General features: G+C 43.8%; 1 protein-coding gene across 1 annotated transcript in view; it reads right to left on the minus strand.

Moving 5' to 3' along the window:
- The window catches only part of LOC134462899 (metabotropic glutamate receptor 4-like), a 190156-nt gene that overhangs the window by 60138 nt on the left and 114651 nt on the right, over positions 1-15367 (minus strand). The window contains exons 4-5 of the mRNA XM_063216151.1: positions 12441-12595; positions 9488-9628 (exon numbers count right to left, since the gene is read on the minus strand). Coding sequence (XP_063072221.1) covers positions 9488-9628; positions 12441-12595 — 296 coding nt within the window. The remainder of the gene's footprint in view (positions 1-9487; positions 9629-12440; positions 12596-15367) is intronic.

Raw genomic sequence — 15367 nt, forward strand, 5'->3', positions numbered from 1 at the left:
CAGTAGTTTCGCTCTGGGACACTGAGCGACTTGCTGTAGTATGCAATGACAGGCTCCCCTTCTGTCTGCTGCGATAACACCGCACCCACAGCACTGTCGCTCGCATCAGTGTCCAGTACGAATGGATGGTCAAGGGTTGGCGACGTCAGGGTGGGTGCATTCGTCAGAGCTTGCTGTAGCGTTTCAAATGCCCGCTGGCAGTCTGAGTCCCACTGAAACTCCTTCCCCTTTTCCATGAGCTTGTGCAGTGGTCTGGCAACCTCAGCAAAGGAGCGAATGAAGCGACGGTAGTAGGACGCCAGTCCGACGAATCCCCTTACTTCCTTTCTGCACCTCGGAATAGGCCACTCCCTCACAGCTCGGACCTTCTCCGGGTCTGTCGAAACACCTTGGGGACCCACCACATGTCCGAGGAAGTGTGTCTCTCTTCGCAGAAGCGAGCATTTCTTGGGGTTCATCCGAAGGTTAGCTGACTGGAAGCATTCGAATACCTTGCGAAGGTTACTTACAGCCGTGCTGAAATTGACCCCATGCACTAACACATCATCAAGGTACACGACACAGGCGGAGCGTGGTACAGGCCTCAACATTTATCATTAGCCGCTCAAAAACTGGCCGGGGGCATTACACAGTCCGAAGGGCATGACTGTGTACTGCCACAGGCCCCGGCCATTGGAGAAGGCCGTCTTCGGTTTGGCGTCAGGTGACAGCTCTACCTGCCAATACCCGCTTCTCAGATCCAAGGAGCTAAACCACTGTGAGCCAACTATTGCGTCAAGGGTATCGTCAACCCTAGGGACCGGGTACGAATCCTTCCGCGTCACTTCGTTCACACGCCTGTAGTCATGGCACAGTCTTAGCCCACCATTTTTCTTTGTAACGGGTACCACAGGTGACAACCATGGGCTGTCGCTTGGCTCAATTACCCCCGCCGCTTCCATTCGACTGATCTCTGCCTCCACTGCCTCCGATTTCACTAAGGGTAGGCGCCTGGGCCTTTGTCGGATTGGGGCGGCGTTCCCAGTATCAATGCTGTGTTGCACTAAGTTGGTTCGGGTACACTCACCATCCGTTGCAGCAAACAGGTGGCGATACTCCATCAGCAACCCTCTCAGCTCACGTTGCTCATCCGGTGACAGCCCTTCTTTGCTGCGGTTCCACAGGTCTTCCAGAGCGGCGGCTGTCTCTGAGGAGACACCCTCCCAGCATGGATCATCTCCCAGAGCTTGCCCCCCTACAGAAGTGGAAGCATTCACTGTATAGGAAGCATGATTAGGATTATTGAGTAAGACAGGTGAACCACCCACAAGCACAGTGCTCTTCCCCACATCCACAACAGCCCCAACAGCCCCCAAACAGTCAACCCCCAAAATGCACTCCTCTCTTATGTTAGCTAGCCAAAACTCAGCCATGACATTAGCACTTCCCAACACAAATGACAATGTACATGAACCTTGCATAGGAGCTAATTCACCAGTTACAGTTTCCATAACCTTATTAGCAGGCTTAAAAGCAACATTAGGTAGCACTCCGGGTCTAACTAGGCTAATGTCTGAACCGGTGTCGATCAAGGCCTTACAAGACACGCCTTGCAGCTGGCATGTCACTCGTAGAGTTCCCCCGACCCCAAGTCTACCCACACACAGTCTCTCTGGTTCCTCCGGGGAGACAGAGGGACTACGGGTCAGCGTTTCCCGGCTATGCTGACCGCTGCCGTTTCCCGATGCAGTTGGCCGTCTGGCCTTGCAGTCTCGACGCAGGTGCGTGGTGTCTCCACAGTTCCAACACCGCCGCGGCTGTGCGGGGGTCGCTGCGGGGATCGCTGCGTTGACGCTGGGGTAGCTCTCGTGCACATGCGATGCAGCTCGTACCACCGGATGTTGGGCGACTGCCGAAGCTCCGTCCATCAGGATGTCCTCGATCTCCTCCGCCCGGCTCAGCGCTGCCTCGATTGTAGTCGGGTTAGCCAGCCGCACTTGCTGGCGCAGTTGACTCGGCCTCAGCCCCCTCAGGAAAGCATCTAGGGCCAAGCTCTGGACCGATGCTGGTGGTAGTCCGGGGTATGCACGACTGGCCAGTCGCAGAACATCAGCAGCCAAAACACCAAGCCTCTCCTTAGCCTGCCGGCAACGCTGGTGGAGCTGGTCTCTCAGGCCTAGAATGGACACAGGCTCCCCAAATCGCCGCTGCAATGCTGCCAGCATCTCGGCGTAGGAGACCCCCTCACGATGACAAATGTCCAGTAGGGCCTGGCGGGCGGTCCCCTCTAATGCAGTCGCCAAACTTGCTGCTTTTTGTGTGTCAGTCCATTTTGCAGCAGCAGCTACCAACTCAAATTGAAACAGGTAGGCTTCCCAGCTACTAGTGCCATCATAACGACCCAGCTTGGGTATTGCAGTAGTCGGCTGCAGGGATTTTTCCTGGCTATGCTCTGGTGTAGGAGGCTGCAGATTGTTTTCTTGGCTAGGCGCTGGACTATTTAAGGAGTTCATTAACTGTGACAGAGCCTGCCCCATGTCTGCAATTTGCTGCTGTAAGCCAATTATCATTTCTTGCTGTTGCTCAGGCTTAACACTCACTTCTTCAACGGTGTTCTGTGTGCCTCGCTCCGTCGGGTGGCGCTGCTCCAATATTTCGCTGCCGTGATGCTCATCTCGCTCGCTGTTCGCTGTGGCTCCGAGTGGCTGGACATCCGCTGCCGCTGCTCCGCCCCCGCGGCCCTTCTGCGTGGCTGGAACAGATGTTTCGCCGGCCGCAATCGGTGTTCCTCTTGCCCGAACTCGCTCCGGCGATCCATCCTCTCTTCCAGAATCCCGCTCCATCCTGCTCCCGGTAGACCGCGCAGCGCTGCTTCCATCCGGCAAACGGCAGTGCCTCGGATCCTCCATCGAACGAAATGCAGAATCCTCTGTAGTCATCACCTCCGCTGAAAGATCCAACTTCCTCTCCAATTTAATCTTCATCCACTCGTTGAAAATCGAGGCGGGGTCCATGATAACTTCTGACACCAATGTGACAAAATCAGGATCCGTTTTGTACTGCTCAGTCACGTTTATTGACAAACTCGCAATGTTAGCTTTAATTCACAGACAACGTAGCCAAAGGCTAACAGCCACCGGTATTCCAGACCCAGTTCTCACAACAAGGTGGCAACTTCAGCACAAACATGACATAAGTCGTACATCTCAACATAAAAGATGCAAACATGTACACAATAACATCCCTGGTACATTTAATATCCCCAGACACATTTTAAAGACATAAACAGTAGAACAACATCCCGCTCCCAGAATGCCCACAACAGGAAGTAACAGGCACAGCACTGTTACAATACCAAAACCTCAAAATTACCGTTGTCGGGTAGCCTGATTATCATTGACTTTCAAATCTCTTCGAGACTTGGTCTGACCAAGAGCATGACAATTAACGTTTCCCAAACGGCATGGTTGACCCGCCTCCCTATGTTTGCTACTGGTTGACTGGTGTCTGACAAAGTGGGTGGAGTTCACGATTTTTCGGGAGATCAGAAATTATACATTGCTCTTGGCCTGACTAGCAACGCCAACAGTGTTGCGTCATAAGGAGGGTGTGGCCTGGCTAGTTGTTGGGGGCTTTTTGGGAGTAAAGTATTGCGCAAGACCCAAATTTTTGTTTCAAGGCATCTAAATGAATGACAACTCTGAAATTATCGTACATCATGTTTTTTTGATTGTACAGAGGACAAAATGGACAAAATCATGGTACAAATACGATAATTATCATACATCTGGCAACTCTGATGGACTTAACCAACCAATTAATCATTGTCTCCCGGCAACAGATCAAACAATGCGGATGTTCTAATCATAATTGAATTGCTGTTGGATGTACAGTGAACACCACATATACTACAGGGACCTGACCAAGTCAGATCAAACCACATCAACAGTCAGTTGCAGAGACATGCAGATGACACTGAAGAGTTCTTCATAAAACAGCCGGCGCCATCTCATCTCCCCGTGGAACTGTGACAATGTCATCTTTCACATGCAGGCGTCCTTATGTGCCCTAATCGATATCCATCACATACGCTATCTTGGAAAACAGAGGACATGTCCTGACACACATTCACTCCCGAGCTCTTTGATCTTCAGGAGCATACGGTAGGGACTCTCCTACAGGACAGAAGTTCCTCTACACCGTGCGGCACATACTCTCCCTATACGCCATACACAAAGCAAGCTGTCTAGGTGATGTGCTGTCCATGTGGAGCACTACTAAGGAAGACGTACATGCAGGAGTTTGCACATTTGTCACCAGGCAGATTCAGGGCGTATATCAAATAGGCCTACCAGTTATGGGCGATTTCAGAGAAATAAACATGAAAGACAACTCATGCATGGGTAGAACTAGTTTACTTATTGGGGAAAGATGCAACATTTATGGTACAGTGGCGCATGTAAACATGTAAACGACTAAAATGTTAACAAAAGTTGCAATAGCATAATCACTATTGTATATCTCACACTTGCTGCTCCTTGCACTTCTGCTGTGGGTTGCACCAGCTGATTGTAAGTTCACCAGCTGATTGGATTAAGTTCACCTTAACTCTCATGCCCGACGTAGCTAGTTTCAAACTAAATGATTTGGTTTTAAACCACATTTTATTGCCCTGTATTTATACATATTGTAGTGTCTTGTTTTATCTTATCTTATCTTATCTTATCTTATCTTATCTTATCTTATCTTATCTTATCTTATCTTATCTTATCTTATCTTATCTATCCTCTACCTCCTATCTTTCTCATACTCTAATATCTTATCTGATCTTAGATAACATTGCTCCAAAAAAAAAACGTTATTATTAGTTTACTGGTGAAAGGCGTATCAAACATCTATACATCACAGAGTGAGATCAAATGAAATTGAGGGAAACAAAAGTTTGCTCATTACCAACCCGAACACTGCCGTCTAATTAGACTTTTGTTCTAAAAGATATTTAGACCACATTTGCCCCTCAGCACTATTTGATCTACAGGCTGGCTTGTGTTTGTTCCTAAATGTAATTACCTCTCAAGTCATCCAAGGGCTAATAGGACTCATTAAGGACGATGCTTGACTACCACTGGTCAGGGTCATATTCCCTGACCTTTCAATTTCATAAAGCTAATGAGTGAAGCATGTGCTTTTTTATCTTTTATTTATTTTTATATACTGCAGATCTATGCCATGGCATGAAATTACTATGAAGGGACCTGCATCAAACACCACGCAACATTAGCCAAGAATGAGGAACTTTATGAGAGTACTTCAAAGTCCATGTCCAGCTGAATAATATAAGGGCTGGTCTTCAACAGGAAAGAGAGGTTCCATGTTGTTGTCCTTACCATTGTGTTATATGTAACGGAGGCCAACTGGCCGAATTAGCATGGAACGTTAGTAAACCTCCCTCCCTGAGCCTCATACAGTGTCGATGCCGTTGGGCTGAGAGACTGGTCCTTTAGTCCAGCGACATCGTACTGTGCCTCCCATTTCCGAAGCGATGTAGTTGACGAGGTCGCAGGTTTGTGCCCCGAGGTGGACGAACAGGTGCAGGAAGACCTCCGTCACATATTATTGGTTGATGGTACAATTAAGGGTTAAATAAGAATTATTATTATTATTATTATTATTATTTTATTTTATTTGACCTTTATTTAGCCAGGAAGGTCCCATTGAGGTAAGAAACCTCTTCTTCCAGGGAGTCCTGGTCAAGACAGCACTAATACAAACAAACAGAGGAGGCACATGCATATGACTTAAAGATAAACAAAAAAGGACATGCAAGGATATGCATAGGTCATACACATATCAGACATGGGTGCAGTTACACTTAAGCCTGTTACAGTAGCAAATCATGCTGTATGTTTTGGTGCACACCTACAGTGTAAAGGAGACTTTTGACAACCGCACTGAATGGATTGTCATTGAATGATCACCTTACAGAAAGAGAGACAATCCCAGCACAACAGAGATTGTCCACTTTTATCATTTGAGGAAATAACACAGCAGAGCACACTGATGGCCACAAGGTCAGCAGCAGTTGAGCACTATTTGGAAGGCTGCATTCAACACAACCATTTCCAGAGAACTAGCCTACTACAACGCCATGTTTGTTGAGGACGTTAGAGGGCTGAATAATCAACCACTAGAAAACTATTGAACAAATTGTGGCAATAAAACTGCAAAATTGAGCAACCGACCTTAGACATAAAAGGAACCCGAATGGTAATGGTGTAAGTCAGTAATATAATTTGGTGATAGATTTGTAGTTTTTCTTATGCCAGACAGCACTTCACAGCACTTCGACGGCCACTTATGGTGTCGAGGACTGCTTGTCCCTATCTGTGTAGAAACAAGCTGACCGAAGTGTCACAGGGTGTCTCTCTACGTGAACTGGCAGAGAAACGGGGAATTTGCGATGATTTTGTGACAGATTAGCCTGCAAAAACATTATTTGCCTAGGCTCACGCATGAATAGGCTGTCTTTGCCAAAACCCTGTTGTTAGAGTACGACCACCAACCCTCCACAGTTTTGTATTTGCCAACTGTCAGGGACTAAATTCCTGACATTCATCATTCCCAAAGTGTGAAAATGTTGACATAAAGGTCATACTTCATTACAGTTGGCATTTATATCTAAATTTGCATGTCCTGTGTTAGGTATGCCATTTCTCCACACAAATACATTTTATATGAGAAGACCTGATTACTATGTTGCCGCAAATACAAGCTGCCTAGGCAGAGAAATTTGTTTTCTGGGCATGCAATATAGCTACAGTATATAATACTGTAAGTCATGTTGAACACATGCTTTGCCTATGGGAAAACAAATTATGTATTTGTGTACCATGTAGCCAACAACATTTGAATAGAGTTTACCCCAGGTCAGTGTGTAGCACTTAACCCAGACACGGCCCCTGTTTTAAATGAGCTGTTACCAGAATGTCTTCAGGGCTACTGTAATGGCAATGGCTGGCTATGATACAAATGAATCACACACCTACCCTTTGACCACAATATTTTATATAGAGTAGGCCTATATTGTGTGTGTTTTTGAAGGACCACACAACATAAACACATCACGTTTTGTAAAAAATCCATTAGAATAGAAGCACTTTCTGTGCAGCAGACCCCTTACGTATGTTTAAAGAAAATGATTGAAATAGAATAGAAAGCCTTTTATTGTCATTGTACTCAGCACAATGAGTTTTAAAGCCTACCTACAAGGTGCACACGACATGAACAATATGCATTTATAAATGATTGTACCAATAGAGCTAATAGCTTCAGGTGTTAAGGACTGCATGGTTTACTGTACAGTATCGCAAAAGTGCAATGCAGTCCTGACTCTCGCCTACTCTCATTACCATATATACAGTAAGCTATGCCTAAAGACAATTGTTTTCCATTAAGATAAATGATTAAATATATAGTATTAGCCTTTTCTGTTTAGTCGTAATGGAATTTTTTCATCCAAATAAAATAATAATGGTGTTTTCCATCAGCCAACCTTTAATGGACATATAAGTTTTAATCACAAACTAAAAGAAGCTAAAAAGGGTACGAACTCCACTGGACCGTGCTGTAAAGCTTTTGCTGTTAACACTTCCTGCCCAGTTATGATACCTAGGAGGAAACAGCTTGGAATTACAGGCCTATATCTCAATCTCTGTTCCGGTGGGTGCATGGTCAGGAGCACGCACGTCGCACTCGCCATTAACTGCCTTTTGTATTGGCGCTAATTAACAAAGTGAATGGAGAGATAGCAGGCAATCACCTGTAATTAGCCCAGAAATCCCATTGAGTTGCCTAATGATTTCCCACTGTACACTGCCATTAATGCACAAAATTAGCCAGCTAATTAATTTTGTTGTAGTGACACAATGGCCTCCAAGTGTTAATAAGAGCCTGCACACACAGATCAAACTGGGCAAGCGTGGACTGAAATTTTGAACAGCCGTGTTTTTGACTGGCAGCGAAGCACGCGGGAAACTCTAATGCGCTGCACTCTATTGTTTGCTCTGCTTCCTGGAGAATAAACAGCAGCGTCTTCAAATGGTTATTGGATTGCCGGAAATTAACATTTCCACTCTTTTCTACATGGTATCATCAATAATGTGACAATACTACTTATTTACATTGCACAATTACATTCACAAACCCTATTAAACTGTGCCGAAAATATATTAACTTTCCACGCAATTATACTGAATAAACAATTTAAGTGTTTAATGGTGCCTCCATTGATATCAAAGCGGAGAAACCAGAATGTGAGTGTGAGACTAGGGTGTGTTTGTATAGCACAGTAAAGTACAGTACAGTACAGTACAGTACAGTACAGTACATGTTTGACTAGCTCCAGTCGTGTCCAGGAGGGATATCTGGAAAATGTATGCCGCTGCACAGCTGGAGTCCGTGAGGTCTCCATGTGCACTGGTGCAGTGAGGCTGCAGACACACTTTAATCATTCCTACAGAGCACTGGCCCTCTGGAGAAATCTCATTAGCACACACACACACGTACGTACGGTACATGGGCACATATACAAACACACATATACAAACACACACACATAAGCACACACACACACACACACACACACACACACACACATAAGCACACACACACACATGCACTGTACATACATATGCACACACCGTACACACTCTCACATACCCACAAACAGCGAGATGCACGCATGCACACACACACACGCGCGTACACACACGCGTACACACACACACACACACACACACACACACACACACACACACACACACACACGCGTGCACACACACAAGCACACACACAAGCACACATGCAGTACACACATACGCACTATACTGCACATACACACGCACACACAGCACACACTCACACATAGCCACAAATACACAGAGAGTGAAATGTGTGTGGCTGTGGACAGTGTATCTGGCAGCTGGCCAAAGCATTTGGTCAGTGGCGGATCAAAGTCGCTATGTGGCTTGGGCTGCCGTGCTCAGGGGCGTGTTTGCTTGTCACAGTCGGCCTGTAATGAATGCATTGGAGCCCCAGATCCCCTTTTCCTTCCCTCCCCTCCCCTTCCCTATGGAGGGCCCGATCTGATGTGACCCAGTGTGTAAGACGTGTGGGAGAGATATTGTTCAGCACTGGTTAGCTGCAAGATTAAAGAGGCTTGGGCGAGAGTATGAATAATCACTTGGCTGTTTGAAAACGGAGCACTGTGTTACCAGAGATCACAGGACTGTGGGCCAAATCTGTCACACCGGATTTGGCAACTCTCTCAGGCTTGCCTGTGTGTTTTTACCCCCCTTCTCCTCTCGTTCTCCTCCTCCTCCATCCTTTTTCCGCCTCCACTTTCCTCTCTTTCTTTTGTTGTGTCGTGCTGCAGAGTGGATGTTTTGCCAAATGGGAGAGAGGGAGTAAGAGAGAAAGGAAGGAGGAAAGAGAAAAAGGCATTTCTTACTTGTGCATTTTTTGATTCCCGTGCCTTTCTTCGATTGATGTCGGTTGAGTTTGCAATTGAAGTTGTTCTCCCAGAACTCGGCAAACCAGATATTCCTCCGGTTGTTCTCCAGGTTTCGGCTGATGAAGTAGCGATCAAATCCTGAGAGGAGAGACAGAGTCAATAAGAGGCTCAGTTTACTGTGATGTTTCGCACCCACAACAACACGAGTGTCAAGACTTTCAATTGACTGACGCCTCACAAGCGATGCATTCAGATGACCGGGAATCATTCGGAACAATTGCAGGATTCTCGTCCTGGGCCTCGTTTCCGAAAGGGCCTTAAGTACTACTTAACGCTACGTGCTACTTAAGTTCACACGTAACACCATCGTAGAGCTCACGGAGCGTTTCCCAAAGCCATCTTAGCAAAGAACCATCGCAGGATGACGCGTAACTCTAAGAGAAATCCATGAGGGATCTGGAGAAGGCCTAGTCATAATGAGCTAAGATTGATCGTAGCGGCATGGCACAATGGAGATACCCACAGGATATGAAGGGGAAAGAAGAAACTTGCGCATAAGATTGCTGTTTTAAGACGCGAGTGGCATGGCACAGTGGAGACACCCACAGGAAAAGAGGAAACTTGCGCTTCAAGTTGATGTTTTAAGACGGGAGTGTAAATAACATGGCACCACAGTTGACACTGTAACGAAAATAAGAATAAGAACATTAATTGTGTAAGTGTATAAAATAAAAGCAATGTGTTTGGAAAATATTTTACAGGCAGTAAAATAGTTCAGCTGTGTTTGATAAATCAGGGCATTATTAAACTGTGATCAATCATAATTTGTGTGGGTGCTTCGTGAACAAGAACAAGGCATCCACACGCAAAATAAATAGGGGGCTTCGGCGACCAGAGACAAGAGTGGTGATGTCGGAAGGTCACTACCGAAACATTAAAAAAAGGAAAAACGGTCAGCGAGTCGTTGCGCCCTCTTTCATTTTCAAGTACCCTAAGAAAGGGAAGGCGACGCAGAAAAGACACGATAGTTGTAGGCTAAGGGTAAACTATGACATTAAAAAGGCAGCGATGGGGATTCGTGAAGATTTTTTGTTTTAATAACAGCAGACTGCCGTTCAAAATGTTCCTCACAGTTAAAGCCTTGAGGGCGCGGTACTTTGCGCGCCGCTCCCCAAATGCGCATTCCAATTTGGAACTACTAGGCTTGTCTTCTTAAATATTGTAGCGATTTGGGTAGCCAGAGAGAACACAGTGTTGACAGTAGAGTCACGTTTAATGGAGACTGTTGTTGGCCACAGCCACGCCACATAAAATAACGGAACAAGTAGGCCTACACAGCTTAACCCAACTGTAGCACAGCTGGTTCGGTCTCGCAGTAAACACAGAACTTCCCGCTCCCCTTATTGGAACCCCAACACTGCCTCGCACACACAAAACCATAGAACAGAATCAATAGAACATGACATACAGAACATAGGTATCCCCAGACTCGTTACAATATTAAGCACGGTAGCCAACTGCACGCGCTTTGCCTGGTTTAACGGCGTAGCTCGTGGTTTTGCATGGTTTCATTGTGTGTGTGCATTTTATTTCATTTGCCAACAATAACTCCTGTCGATAGTTGCAAACTGCTATAAATGTAGTCCCACCCTTATAGAAAACAACTTTTGATACTGACACACGCCTTACATTTTGTAAATGGTTTAGCAGCATGACGGCGCAGTTCACTCCGAGGACACTTCAGCACCACATATGTGGACAGCGATCCTTAAGAGCGACGCTACGAATGATCTTAGAGACTGTGCACGCGCGTTCATGTACGAGTGTCTTTGGGAAACAGTCGTAGGAAATCTAAGAACATTCGTAGGATCACTGGTTAACGACACACGTAAGGCTAAGAACCATCGTTATCGGGAAACAAGGCCCTGATTGTGTTTTTACGTAGTACTTTCAAGGTGGCTGAAGCACAGCTGTGATCTACGTGTCATCATTGATGCCAGATGCTTCAGCTCATTGGGCACATTTTCAACTGTATGCCTCACTGACTGCAATCAATATACCAATGACATCTTTGCCAATATGTTTTGGAACAAATACTCACGTCAATTCATCCTCAAAATGTTAAATGATTAGAAAAACCCAATTAAACCTTTTTGCTATTAGAGTAAATATAAGGACATTTTATAGTATTTACATTTGTGTAAATATACAGGTACCCTACATTTGTTTTGGCAACCCTTTATTTTGTATTTACATCATAACGCATTAAGCCAATGAGACAATCTGCATAGTTTTACATGTAACACTACATTTCATTGTGTAGCAGAGAACAAAATAAAGTGTGTGACACTTCACCTGCCCCTTTTCCAGTGTACTGTACCTATGCAGCAACATACATCAAACTCATCATCCTATAATGTTAAGGATGACATTTTGTTCCACTCCATGAGATACACACTGTTACATGCACAGAGATACAAGTTACAGAGGTGGACATGACCAAACGTTTAAAAAGTACTGCTTTGGGTGTGAGTTTAGACATCAGATCATGTGAGGAAAAAACAATCTCGCTAGCTGCTGAGAACTACTTGACACCAAAACGCATCCGTAGAGCATGGTGCTATAAACCTCTTGAGAGATCAGTATTGAAGGGAGCTAGTGAGCTTTCTTACATGAACAGAATGATTAAGTGTAAAAAGCTCATAACACGTACTGTATGTGGACATTTTTGAAAAAACATCGGCTTTGGTCTCACACTTACATGCAAACTGACTTGTAGAATGTGCATTTCAAAACACTGGTTTTCAAAATATCTCATATAGGGGGCTAATGGAGTTTTATTTGTTTTATTTTGTTGTTGTGTTTACACATAAACCGATCGAAAAAATATCTGCATTAAAAATGATCTACATACAGTATGTGTAACCAGCACCTAAGGCTTGTGGTGTACCTCTTATGGACTGCCGTTTGGGGAGGATGGTAATGGCCCCCTCTGCCACCCTCTCCTGGTTCTCCACGGGGGAGATCTTGGACCCCCAGCTGTCGGATCCCACCCACAGGAAGTGGCCAATCTTGTTCTCGCGCTCCGCAGCCTGCAGAAGCCGCCTGAGATTGGATCAAACAAAAAAAAGAGTGAAAATATGAAGACAGGTTGTGCTAGACCGAAATACCCCAAGGATCCTTTTTTGCTCCAAGTTTCAAATTTTAGTTCTCTTTGATTAGCTCCAGAGAGTTGACCAGAGACAGAGAGAGAGAGACAGAGACAGAGAAAGAAATAGAAAAGTGTTGAGTTCAGACAGGTTTTCCTGAGACTGTGAATCAAATCGACATGCCTGCTGCTTTTATTGTGAAATGAATGCCCATAAACATCCTTCCATTGTAATCTATGGCTTTTTCAGCAGCACGATTTGAGCAGGTTGCATACAAAATGACAAATTACGAGATAGACAATAGGGCTGCCATTTGGCAAAAAGTGCATCGTCAGCAGGCCAGCCCCCCATATTTCTGTTAAATGTCATCAGAGCCTCTCATTTTTGAGCCATCCGCACTTTAATGTGCACTAGATCCTTTCAAAGTGGCAGTTAAAGGAGACCATTTGTCAAAGTCAGTCTCCACCCCAGATGTTGATATGCAGTCTGTCCATCTCAAACTGCCTTCTGAAATTGTGAGAGCACTTTAATGGCTGACAGGACTGGAGTTCATATGATAAGCTGTATTTTATTCTTTTAAGGGCTTTATGAACAATAGGCCTACCCGAATAGCATCAAACTAAATCAGTTTTCGCTCCATCTGTAGTATTACACAGTAACTATCAAAGAAGCACTTACTCCCAGTGTGACGAAACAGAATATCATTCTAAACCCAAGACCATCTGAATACAGCAGATTCAGAGAAACAGCTATTGTATCAGGGTGGTTGACATGATGCCTTGTTTTTTCGTAACATCGGTTAAAAACCTACAAAACTGTTATTTTCCTCTTAAAAACAAATGGCAATGAAAGAAGATGAGGTACATTACGTTTCATATTAGTCTTAAACATTTTTGTTAAGATTTATGTAAAGGTTAATATGTCAAATATCCTGCGGTGTGACTGTAACATTAATGAAACCTGGAATATAATATATATATAAATTAACCAACAACATTTTGAATAATGTATGAAGCATTTGGCATGATTGCATAAATATTAACTTTATATTAAGATATGTGAATGTGAAAAAAACTCAAGGCAGTAATATTAACTACAAGTTCAATTTCGTAACACAAATTGCGTCCTGTGGGGTGACATGTATGTCAATGTTTGTGAACGGGCAGCTGCAAGACCAACTACAACAACTAAACAACTAAAAATCTCACACAGTGTCCCTTTAAGGTGACTATAAGGTGACTGTCTTCATATTGCAATGTTTCTGTCACTCAATGCTTAGGTTCATTTTATGGTGTCCTGTGGTGTGACTGCTCTTATAGAGGGGAAAAAAGTTTTTGGTAACACTTTACTTAAAGCCAACATTATAAGCGCATTCATAACAAATTATAACGCACATTATAATTACTTACAATGTATTATGACTACACTCATAATGCTTCATGATGCTTTATATTAACAGTTATGAATAACTATGAATCTAGCTTATAATGCTTTATAAATCCAAGGATGTCATGAGTGCTCATGACTGGCTATAAACTACAGGCTGCCTGATGGGGCTTATAGTACATTATGAGTACCTAAAACCCTCTATGCACAGACCTGGATGATAAACTGTCATAAGGGCTCATATGATGCTATAATGTTTCATGTGAGATCACAAGTCGTCAATGTGTGCTCTAAGTAAAGTGAAGTTCATATGGATGCATCTATAATGCACTGTATAATGCATATCTATAATGCATCATAATGTACTGTTAGCCCCATCAGGGAGCCTACAGTTTATATCCTGTCATGAGCACTCATAATACCCTTGGATTTATAAAGTATTATAAGCTACATCCATGGTTATGCATTACTGTTAACATAAAGCATCATGAAACATCATCGGTGTAGTCGTAATACTTTGTAAGTAATTATAATGTGCATTATAATTTGTTATAAATGCGCTCATAATGCGCTATAGATATGGGCTTCATAGAAAGTGTTACCAAGTTTTTTTTTATAAATGAAAACACATATTAAGATTAAACACAATATCATTATCAAGTTAGCATGAGCTCAGATGTCGGTCATGTATACAAAAGAATTAAAATGGCCATAATGCAGTGAATTCCCTGTGATGTGACATGCAATGTGTTGATGCAGGACACATTTTCTCAAAAATTCCATGGACCACTAAGTGCTTTATTTTTTTCTATTTTTTCCCATTTTTTTCCATCATTTTTTCAGGAATTCAAATAACTTTTTTTTTTCAATTGTGTAACGCCCTTAAACGTCAACCACCCATAAACAATACTTTTCCATTAATCTGCAAACATTTTACAGTGGTGTGTACAGATAGGGACATGGTGGTGCTAAAGCACCTGCCCCTTTGCCCCATGACATGCCACTGGTGAAGAGTACTATAGAGTGAGTGTCTAACTGCCAGAACAGTGTTTGATGTTAAATGTTAAGCATCCATACAGTTTTTTTTAAAAATAGTCTACGTTTCCAAAGTACCTATTCTAAGAACGTCCAATTAGGCTTGTCATTCTCGGTGGTTTGAACTGAAGTTCCTTGGTCTCGTGCAGTTTTAATGGTAGTCTGCAACCTGAACCTTTCCTTTTACTCAAAAACAAAGCTGACCCACTTACGAATTATTTCAAATCAATCAGAGAAACAGTGCTTTTGGCGTAAATGTGAGAGCTTAGTAAATAATACTCAGTGTGTAAGATGAGGGAGTGGAAAC

Source organism: Engraulis encrasicolus, chromosome 14, assembly GCF_034702125.1.
Source record: "Engraulis encrasicolus isolate BLACKSEA-1 chromosome 14, IST_EnEncr_1.0, whole genome shotgun sequence".
Lineage (NCBI taxonomy): Eukaryota > Metazoa > Chordata > Actinopteri > Clupeiformes > Engraulidae > Engraulis > Engraulis encrasicolus.